This window comes from Microplitis demolitor, chromosome 4 (genome assembly GCF_026212275.2).
Source record: "Microplitis demolitor isolate Queensland-Clemson2020A chromosome 4, iyMicDemo2.1a, whole genome shotgun sequence".
NCBI classification, from domain to species: Eukaryota; Metazoa; Arthropoda; class Insecta; order Hymenoptera; family Braconidae; genus Microplitis; species Microplitis demolitor.
Window position 1 is genome coordinate 15,780,995 of NC_068548.1, and position 12,080 is coordinate 15,793,074.

Here is a 12,080-nt window from a genome sequence, read left to right on the forward strand (position 1 = left end):
ATGTTAGATTTTTTTTTTTTTAAATATATTAAATCCCGTAAAATATGATTCCATTATTTTTTTACAAATATGTTGTAGGGATTATTCTTATTAATATTTTTTTATCACCTTTCCGAGTTGAAATTTAGAGTGCATACCTGGACCTATTCGGCGTTAAAAATGTAACGAATTTACGAAAATTGGAAACTAAAATAAAACCCATTTGGACCACACATAACCATAAAATTATTCCAAAATCATTTATTGTTACTGAAAATTGGATAGAAGCTAAAACCAAAAATAAGAATTTTCAGCAGCGTTAAAAAATGTGGTCTATATCCTTGACAAAAATCTTCTAAATGATTGGATCCCCATGTATTTTTTTCTGATAGTTTTTATTTCTCGTCTTCAAATTTTGAGGTAATGTGTAAAAACAGAAAAATGCATAATAAATTAAGCATCTAGAGGATAAACTAATAGAAGGGCTCATACATTTTCTGATAAGTGTTGAAAGTTTATATCTTTTTTTTGGGTTTGTAACCAGCGTTATCACAAACAAAAAATTTGACTTGAGTTTAAGTAGTTTCTTTCCACGTTTAAGAATCGAATAAGCCTTTCTAACATTTTCGTTACGTCTAGTAAATTTAATGAAAGTAATTATCACAGGAAACAAAAGTTCTAATTACGGAGATCTAAGTCAAGTATTCTACTTAAAACTACATAAATATAATTTTTTCATTTTAAACCCATGCCAGCATATCGGAATCATAAATAAAGCGCTGTAAACTAATAAGTTGATGAAATTACAATTTCGGTTTTTGAAGAGATTTTAGAGTTTCATAAGATAAAAATTTTTTTCGCCTCCGGGCGGAAAGCGTCAAATTTCGTTCCACTGTGCAAAACGAAGTTGCCGTTTTCCGCCTCCGTCAAGGAGAAAAATAGTATACACTCCTTGGGCAGTAAATAAGAAAGCCTCAGAACACATGTTTGTTGACCTTGGCTTCGCCTCGGCCAACAATTATATGTGATCTGAGACATTTTTTACTTTACTACCTAAGGTGTATAATATACTATTACAAAATTTTAGATCTAAGGAGATCAACATGAATAAAAATAGATCTAAATTGATCTACTGATGTCAATAAAGATTTTCAATCAGAAAAGTAAGATTCACGTGGAAAAAGAATTATTGTGGTTGACAGCGTCTAACGTGTAACTATGCTGATTTTGTGGACGGAGTAATCTGTATAGCTCTACTAGTAACCTAACCTAACTAACCTCCAAATAGCTAAACGAGTATCGTGACAATTGAAAAATCATATCGTCCTGGCCACAAGAGTTGTTTTTTCGTGTACGCTGATTTAATCAGATGTCGTTAGATTTAAGTGATTTTTTGCTGGCCAAAATCGAGTAAGGTAAACTTACGCTCATAATTTTTACTCGAGTTAACGTTGACAATAGGACAAAAAGTCTATCTCAGTTACCACGTATCCACCCACATTGACACATTTATATAAATAAATGAACATGATATATATGTGTATATACATATATATACATATACATATACATATATACACATGTATATGTGTGTTTGTTATTGGATATTTACATGTTAAATAATTTTTTTTTGCAGATAAGTGTTCTGGCACATTGTAACGAAGTTCAATATTACCATCGGTTGTCTACGGCTTTAAATTAGAAAGACTCGAGAATTGTTTGTTTAACACTTATAATTATCACGGCTCTCAAAACCAATTTTGTAGTCATTAAAAATTAATGAACCAGAATGGGAAAACAAAACAGTAAACTTAAGCCGGAAGTACTCGAAGACCTCAAGCAGAATACGGAATTTTCAGGTAATTGTTAAGTTATACAATTGATAGTTCCTTAATCTGAAGCTTTTTCTTCCTTATTCATTCATTTCATGTGATGAACATGAATTTTAATTCGAAATTCAAAATTCCTATGTCAAGGCTATTATTACAATTACAAAATACACTAACACAAAAAATTAAAGAAACAGAAAAATTTTATGATTTTTTTAGTGATTTTTGCAAGATTATAACTTCGTGAAAAATAATTGTATCGAGATTCAAAAAAATCGTTTTATAGCTTGAAATCTCTAGTTTCGGCTCATTTTCATCAAAATTTTTGTAAAGCTTCTGCTATTGCACAAACATGAGAAATATCGATGATCAAAGCCAAAAGGATCATTTTTTGTTTAAAGGCTGATATCTCTGCGACAAATTATCCTACGAGGTTAAAAAAAGCCAAATTGAAGCTGAATAAATTTACCAAATGGCCTATGCATTGGTTTAGTTGGAAAAATTTTTCCACGGTCTGTGGGCTCTTCGGAAAAAAAAAAAATTTAGAAATTTTCTTACGTTTCCGCAATAACCGAAGATCTTAAAAGATTTCGATCAAAATGCACCGGAACTAGAGATTTCAAGCTATAAAATGCTTTTTTAGATTTCTTTGAAATACGGAATATTGCAATGGGTCTCATGATCGAATTATCAAAGAATTGTGCCACCATGTATCTTATTTTACCTAGTACACTCAAAAAATACCATCCACTCAAAAGTTAATATATGTATATTTATTGACCTAGGCCAAAAAAATCGACTTTTTTTTTTTCTTTCGATACTGTGAGAATATTATTCCTAATGATCAAAAAAAAATTATTGTGCAAGTTTGAGTCCTTAATATTGATATTAAAAGGTGTATCGTTACGACTATTTGTTTTTTGTCAGAAATTTCATTTTTACCCAAAACTCGTAAATCATCTATCTGAAAAATTTGAGCAATGTATATTATTGAAGGAAATCGAATTCCCTACAAAAAATCTCTCCTAGTAAATTACGTAGAATGAGCCGTTTTCTTGAAACCGTGCCTTGAATATTAATTTGTTTTTAAAATTCTTTGTTTTTATTTTAGATTTTTGTAACTACGAGAAATATTCAATTTGTTCCAGTCAAGATACGTATTTTGAAGAAAATTTAATGCTCTACAAAAAAGATCTCTTAACATTTTTTGCTAAATTCACTCCTTCAAAAGTTATTCAAGGTTGAAGTTGAGTCAAAACGGCTTAAATAACCTGAACAACTTTCGAAGGAGTGAATTTAGCAAAAAATGTTAAGAGATTTTTTTTGTAGAGCATTCAATTTTCCTTCAAAAATATGTATCTTGACTAGAAAAAAATTTTCATATTTCCAGTAGTTACAAAAATAGAAACAAAGAATTTAAAAAACTAATCCATACTTAAGGCACGGTTACAAGGAAATGGCTGGTTTTATGTCAACTTACTAAGAGAGATTTTTTGTAGGGAATTTGATTTCCTTTAAGAATATACATTGCTCAAATTTTTCAGATAAATGATTTACGAGTTTTGGGTTAAAAATGAAATTTCTGTCAAAAAATGAATAATCGTAACGATATACCTGTTAATATCAATATTAAGGGCTCAAATTTGCACAATAATTTTTTTTTGGTCATCAGGAATAATATTTGCACATTATCGAAAGAAAAAAAAATGGTCGATTTTTTTGGCCCAATCTAATATATATATATATATATAATCAAATAATAATGATATAATTACTTCAAATAATATTTATAATGACTTATAATAATATGTGTAATTAAGACCAAGAATCATAAAATCGTTTTAATTAAATATATTAAAATGTTTAACTAACTATTTAATATATAAATAATATTAATATACTTATTAATTAAGGGTTAAAATTAAGTAACTAAAATTATTCAATGGTCAATTGTTGGTCATTCAACAAAAACCCAAGAAAAAATGTTTATATATAATCATATAAAATTATATATAATTATATATAACTCGATTATATATAACTATATATAATTATATTTGGCCATTTTTCATATATGATTATATATAATCAAGTTATATATAATTAAAAAATATTAAAAAAAAAAAAAAATTAAATACCAAATTTTTGATTTGGTTATTACCGCGCGAACGCATTACAAATTCAGAAACAAGAATTGATAGCAGTAAATGATGAAAAAATCCTGGAACATCTGCTGGGTTCGAACACGGCTCCTTTTGGCTGGTAACCCTGAACATTGATCACTGGTCCACATCACGAGAGTTCAAGTCATGTGCTTAATTGATGTATTTAGAGTGAAATGCCGGTAAAGACCGAGTTCATAAGTTTTCGTGATGGATTTTTACACAATTTAAAAAAACTCCATAAACTTATATGAAATTTCATTTTTGTCGGCCTCGATGATAATTATATAAAATTTTATTAAGTTTCTTCAAATTTTTTGATTTTCTGTTGTGATGTGAAATTTAAAAAAACTTATATAAAATTTTGGGAAACATTGAATCATTTCACAAAATTATATGAAATTCAACTGATTGAAAAACTGGGTACTTTCAATTTTTGAATACCATGAAAAAAAAAAAAATTTTTTTTTTAAACACCCTAACGATTGTATACAATTATATATGGATATATATAATTATATATGATTCTATATGAAAAAAATTTCTCGGAATAGTATTATATATAATCATATATAATTATATATAATTATATATGGTTATATATACAAGATTATATATAATTATATATGATCATATATAGTTATATATAATTTTGTATGATTATATATAAACATTTTTTCTCGGGATGGGTATATGTTTAAGATTATATATAATGATATATGATTCTATATGAAAAAAATTTCTCGGAATAATATTATATATAATTATATATGACGCGACATATGACTTTCTCCGTTTAAACATTGTATTATATATGATCATATATCATCATATATAATTATATATAATTCTATATGGATATATATATATACAAGATTATATATAATTATATATGATCATATATAGTTATATATAATTATGTATGATTATATATAAACATTTTTTCTCGGGAATACACCGAGTAACACGGAACGGTGTAGAAAAGTAGATTACACCGTGTTAAAATCATACGGATGGAAAATTTACACCGAGGGAATTTTTACACCGATAGTTTACACTACACGGTTGCGTAAAGTCCTCCAGATCCATTTTTACACCGAAATTTTTTACAGTGTAACTACTGTATTCTTTAGTAAATTTATGAAACTGACTGAATTCATATTATTGCTGTGTAACACATAAAATCCAAATATTTCAATTCAAAAATGTATATTCAGTTTTGTTTTACTGACAATGTATGTATATGACTGATTTTTAGTATGACACTTTGATCTGCCATTATTGAAATTTCTACTCTGATTATTTTATTTTATTTTGTATCAACTATTAATCCTATAGTAAAAAACACAGGATACTTTTTCGTAGATAATTTAATTCTCTCCAACTGCAATTTTTGCGATTCAACTTACCATTCCGATAATTTTTTCAATTTTGTAATTTCAATTTTAAAATTTTTTGCATCTAACTTAAAATTTTTTGATAATTTTTCTCGTTCCATAACCTTGGGAATTTTTGAGAATGTCAAAAAAAACATTTATTTTGTTATTAATGTTTATTTGAAAGGATGAAATAATCAAATAATGAGAAATCCACTTCCATTTCGGCTGCCGAATGGCCTTTTTCCACGTTAAAAAGTGCCAAAGAAAAAGAATATTTACGGATATTCAAACGGTTAGTGCTAGGATGTTGAGACCAATGATAAAATATACAGTAATTTAATATTACAGAATGCCTGGCGAAGCGGGGTGGTAATAGCTAGTCATTAATGAAAGATAATTAATAAGTTAGTTTGTAAGTTGATAAGTGTTATATTGAGTTATATTGTCAAATTACTTTTCATTTAGTTATTTTACCCTCGGATTCTATTTGGATTATCATGTCTCGTATATTGTGCCTACGGATCTATTGTTATGTAACTATTTTTTTTTTGTATAAGAAATAAAAATAAATTAATTTTATTGTTCATTCAGATGCTGAAATTCAAGAATGGTATAAAGGATTTCTAAAGGACTGCCCCAGTGGACATTTAAGTGTGGAAGAGTTTAAAAAAATTTATGGAAATTTTTTTCCTTATGGTGATGCTTCTAAGGTAACCAAATTAGATTTTAACTTTTTATTTTTAATTTTTTTTTTTATCTCTATAGTCCATGCGCCAGCCATTGCTCTTGCTTCCAAGTTAAAAATTTTATAGTCTACGTGATTTGAGGCCGGTTTCACTTTTTTTTAGGCACAAAAATTCTGAATATGAGGTTTAGTTTATATAAATATGGCCAGTTTTATTTTGGTATAAACAATATAATTAATTAGACCTTAATATAATAACTATAAACGATTACCGATAGCGAGAATATTCTATTAATATTTATTTCCTCTTTCAATTAAATAAATCTGGAAAATGGTTGACACTATGAGCCAGCTCCAAAATTTCCTGCTGTTTTCGAGCTTTTTGTTCCAACGATTTTGATTTTATTTGAAAAAATATCAAAAATTCCCGAGTCGAAATTTGAATTGTCAGTCGGATGTAATGAACGTCGGAATCGTCTGTCGGACGTAATGAACATTGGAATCGTCATCTAGATACTCAATGCCAAAATTAATGGAGAAAATAAATTTCCTTCAGCATTTCCGTGGGGTGTTTCAGTAGATAGAACGATAAAAATACTCCCGTTGCTGTATTATCATGCTTAGAGGCTTGAACTTTGGTACAAATCATCCCAACAATCTGATGAATCCCCTGCCATTAGTATTTTTCTGAAAACTAACTCCGAGAGGGGTTTTACTGGGGTATTTCCCAACAATCTTTGAAATCTCTTATCATTTGTACTTTTTCCAAACACCAACAAAGGGAATTTCAGTGTAATCAAAGTTAAAAATACTCCCTTTTTCTCATCATAAGTCTTACAGACTTGAACTTTAGCACAAATCTTCCCAACAATTTTACGAATCTTCCGCAATTCATATTTTTTTAGAAAAATAACTCCGAGGGGGATTCTACTGAGGTCAAAGATTAAAACACTTGTGTTTTGATATAATGAGAATTACAGGCGTAAACTTTGGCATTAATGTTTTTAGCAATCTTAGAAATCCTCTACCATCTGTATTTCTTCAAAAACCAACTCCAAGGGGGCGGGGGGCGGGTTTCATTGTGGTCAGAGTTAAAAATAATCTCTTTTTTTTCATGATAAGTTTTACAGACCTGAACTTTGGAATAAATGTTCCCAACAGTTTCACGAATCCCCCACCATTGGTATTTTTTTCGAAAACTAACTCCGAGAGGGGTTTCAAAAAAAAATTGCCTCACACAAAAATCAAGTTTCAATTTTTTTGTTTTCTTTGACTTTTTTTTACATTCTTTGGAAATTTTTCGTTTTTTCTCTCTTACTCTCACATTTACTGAGTAACCAACGCAAAAATGAAAGAAAAGTAAAAAAAATGATTTTTGCATTTTGATTATGATTACACAATTAAAGGAACAAAACTTGTTCCTTTAATTGTTTAGCAAAACTTTGATCGATCACCCCTAAAGAACCATTCGATAGATCAATTTGGAAATTTACAGGGTTATTGGAGGTACATTAAGCTAAAAAATTTTCTGGCAACATTAGTCTTTTCATCGATATTTACAGAGTAATGGTTGATTTATTAAAAAACCAAAAAAAGTCATTTTGTTGTACTTACTTCTAATGGACGTTAAAAATAAAAAATTATTTTTTTTCCAAAAATGATGAGTGGGTTTTTAGGGAATTTACTCAAGTTTTTAACGCCGCCCTCAAATTTACTATGCGATTATTGGTACCCTAAATATCGATGATCAAAGCCAAAAAGATCATTTCTTGTTGGAAGGCTGATATCTCTGCGACAAATCGTCTTACGAGGTTAAAAAAAAAAGCCAAATTGAAGCTGAATAAATTTGCTAAATGACCTATGCATTGGTTTAGTTAAAAAGATTTTTCCACGGTCCGTGGGCTCTTCGGAAAAGAAAAAAAAAATTTATGAATTTTTTGTCTCGCAGTATTTCTCATGTTTGCGAAATAACCGGAGCTTTCAAAAAATTTTGATAAAAATTCACCGAAACTAGAGATTTCAAGCTATAAAATGCTTTTTTTTAAATCTCAATAAGATTATTTTTCACAATGTTACAGCCTTCCAAAAATCACTAAAAAATTTATAAAATTTTTCTGTTCTTTTATTTTATTGCGTTAGTGTAATTATGTATAGACCTATATCTGATCATATATGGGTTTATATCAGTCAAATCGGATCAGATCTAGTCATATATTAACTCATGTATAGTTGTATATAAGCCTATATATGATCATACATGGGCAGATATAATTCAGGTCTGATCAGATCTAATTATATATAGACCTATATATAGTTTGATACATAGTTCGAGACATAATATATTGGTCAGTCATGATCAGATCAAATTATATATAACGTCATGCATAATTATATATGGAGGTAGATATGATTATATATAATTATAGATAATTAGACAAAATCACTTTTTCCCGGGACCTTATTAATAATGAATAAAATATCGAGTAATATCTTACACTGTTTTAAATATTACTTCTGTAGCAATAATCTAAACCTGTAGCTTTCTGGAATGCCATGATTGAATACGTTTGCTCGCTTCGAGTGACTAGAGGCGAATTCTCTCGTCGACACTCCTCGAAGCAGTGCGGCCAGATCGTGGGATATTTTTACTCCCTCCTGACATTACACTCCATGCTATTTCACCACGAGAAGGGGTAAAAATATCCCACGATCTGGCAGCACTTGATTGTCATCAAATCCCGTAGACCATAAAATTTTCAACTTAGAGACAAAAGCAATGGGTAGCGTATGGACTATTACTTATTGTGTTAATAAAGTAGGATATCCGTTATCAGTTCGCAGAACATGTTTTCAGAACGTTTGATGCAAATGGAGATGGTACGATTGATTTTCGGGAGTTTTTGTGTGCTCTAAGTGTCACCTCTCGTGGGAAATTGGAACAAAAATTAAAATGGGCCTTCAGTATGTATGACCTTGATGGGAATGGTTATATTTCTCGACAAGAAATGCTCGAGATTGTTACAGTATGTTGGTTTTTTATTTTAATATGAAACTTTGTCTATTGATTTTCATTAATGAATAAATTTTTCATTTGTAGGCGATCTATAAGATGGTAGGAACAGTAATGAAAATGCCAGAAGATGAATCTACTCCTGAGAAAAGAACTGATAAAATATTTCGTCAAATGGATAAAAATAAAGATGGAAAATTATCTCTTGATGAATTTATAGAAGGTGCAAAAAGTGACCCTTCTATCGTGCGACTATTGCAGTGTGACCCAAGCGCACAGGCTCAGTGAGCTCTTAGACAATTGAATATTAATTCAATAATGCCTTTTATGTCCCTAATTTAGGGTCCGGCTCAATGATTTTACTAATAATTAATCCAATTAATGACTAGTATCATAGAAGAGTCAATTTTTATCTTTAATGATGGAACCTTGCTCACTTGTTGAAAGCACAAGTTATGAGAGATACGTTATTTCTGTTTCTTATACTTTGGCAAATAATATATAATAAATTTGTAAATTAAGTTAGAGAAAGATTAAAAGAATATGTTAATATTGCATAGCTTATCATAATAAATTATAGGCTTTTCTATGATAATTTATGTTCAATAGAATTGTATGCATCAATATTCATTTTTTAGTTTAAGCCGAATCTGCGTCTCAGAGTCATTGGGTCTAGCGCGCTTGCGCAAACCGCAAACTAGTCTATAAGGCTAGTCCAGTCGTTCCGTCACATTTAAAATTTTTGCGGAAAAAACTTATTGACAAACAAACACTAATATACATTATATATTTAATATTTTAAGCTTCGGAATTTATTAGATGTATCAAGTTTTATTGTAAACTTTTAAATGCCAAAGCTAATCAACGATCCTTTTTTGATACATAAGTATAATTATGTCGATACATTATCAATTCTATTGCAGTTCTTGTAATAAATGGTTATTAGGATGATTGGGATAGAAAACCTTTTCAAAAACGAATACATGCGATCGTTTTTGAGAGGTACAGTATAGGAGTCGAATAATGTTATTTAAGTAAAAATACATAAATCAAATCAAGTCGATATAAGTCAATATAACTACAATTTGCAATATTTAATAATTTATATAGAAAATTAAAGTACGATCAAACTTTTATCTAGTATTATTGGCGTTCAGAATGTATTTTAGTTTGATACTCAATGTTTCATTATCTGTTAATATTGGAAATAAGGTGATTAATATAGTACAAAAGTCGTAAAAGCAAAGCCATGATAAAAATGTCATGTCTAAATATTTCATTGATAATTTGAAGATAAGTAAAGCCACTATTAAAAAACAGATATCCTGAAAATTTTATGCGCAAATTTCCGTCAAAGCACGAGTAAAGAATAACTCAATAATAAACTTACAAATGACTATATTTATTTCTATTCAAATTGGCTAAACTTATTAAATTTATAAAAAAAAATACAATTTTGAGTAACATTAAAATTCAAAAATTTAGAAAAACGTTTTCAAGCAGTAAAAATTAGAGTAAAAAAATGTATATTAAGCTTACTAAATTTTTCAAAATAATTGTTCTTCAATGTCAACAATTGTTCTTGAGTGAAATCTTTTTATCTTCTAAATATAACTAAATAATTCTTGCTGATGATTATCACTCTAATAATATTTCTCTATAACTTTGAAGTCTTATTATCTCTACACTAAAAAAGAATCGAAAAGCGAGACATCAAATTGTGGAATTTATCTTTAATCATTCAATAAACATTAAACTATATATGGCAAACGGTTTTTTTTTTAAATTAAAACTTGTTAAATCGTTTTGTATGGGCTTATTATACGGAAAGAACAGTTATGAATAAAATCAGCAACTAAATTTATGCAAATAAAAACAAAAATTAAAAAAAAAAATTTACGCATAATTATGTCGATGATACCCACAGAAAAAGAAGTTATCTTAAGCCAAGAAAATATTTTGGAAGACAGACGTTTTCAAGAACCAAGTCAAGATTTTTTTGAGCCAAGGGAATTTGTCGGTAAAAGAAAATTCGTCTTGGTCAGAAGAGATTTTTGCTTTATCCACGAAGTATAGATACCAGGAGTCCGAACGGTATAGGATTTTTCACATTATTTGTGTACACAAAAATGAACCCAGATCATAGTTTTTTTTTGCCACTGGCTGCGCAAGTATTCAGAACGTACCGATATTATTATTATTATTATTATTATTATTATTATTATTATTATTATTATTATTATTATTATTATTATTATTATTATTATTTTTATTATTATTATTATTATTATTATTATTATTATTATTATTATTATTATTATTATTATTATTATTATTATTATTATTATTATTACGTGTAAATACGCATTGGCTGACCTGGCTCGTGAATATAAAAATAAATTGAATTAACTATAAATAAAACAAAATCATTCTAATTTAAATAATAATTTAACATTCTCATTTGTAACTTATACTGTTATAAATAATATGTTTAACAATAAGTTATTTTTTTTTTTTTTTCATCGTGTGTTTATCGTGATACGGAAATAAATAGGCATTCGACGAGTTTTAAAAACATTTTTACTAATAACTTTTCAAAACGACAATTTTCAATACTTTTACATGGAAATATTAAAAATAAACTATAAATTCAACTCTTTCGAATTTTTGTTAGCATTAATCTACTTTTTTTAAAAATCAAAATGGTTTGGTGCCTAGTAATTTTTGAATTATTACTTATTATTATCAGATGTTTTTAACTTTGCAGATTATCTTTTAAGCTTCTCGATATTATTGGGTTGGAAACACTTGAAAAGTTTCCAAAAATTTTCTAAAACTTTTATTTAATTCCAAGTTTCTCAAAATATTTTTTTTTTTAGAGCTGTCCAGTAGCAACAAGAATTCCCGCGTAAATTTAAATGTGTACTCCTTGAAAAATAGCGCGCTCTACCGACAAATATCCGATCCCCTAAATTGATACCATTCTTTTAACATTACGTTTGGACTCCTGGTATCTATACTTCGTGGCTTAATCCA

At 28.3% G+C, this 12,080-nt stretch overlaps 1 protein-coding gene across 4 annotated transcripts in view; it reads left to right on the top strand.

Moving 5' to 3' along the window:
• Window positions 1–11,227, top strand: part of LOC103577665 (neurocalcin homolog) — a 122,470-nt gene extending 111,243 nt beyond the window's left edge. Inside the window, exons 1-5 of one of the 4 annotated variants that reach the window (XM_053738834.1) lie at window positions 136–399; window positions 1,616–1,838; window positions 5,941–6,059; window positions 8,854–9,057; window positions 9,132–11,227. In XM_053738834.1, coding sequence (XP_053594809.1) covers window positions 1,769–1,838; window positions 5,941–6,059; window positions 8,854–9,057; window positions 9,132–9,332 — 594 coding nt within the window. In that variant the 5' untranslated portion in view covers window positions 136–399; window positions 1,616–1,768 and the 3' untranslated portion in view covers window positions 9,333–11,227. Of the gene's footprint in view, window positions 1–135; window positions 400–951; window positions 1,395–1,615; window positions 1,839–5,940; window positions 6,060–8,853; window positions 9,058–9,131 lie in introns of those variants that run through there. The other 3 variants (XM_053738833.1, XM_053738835.1, XM_053738832.1) reach the window with 3 other exon arrangements.
• The last annotated feature ends 853 nt before the right edge of the window (window positions 11,228–12,080 follow it).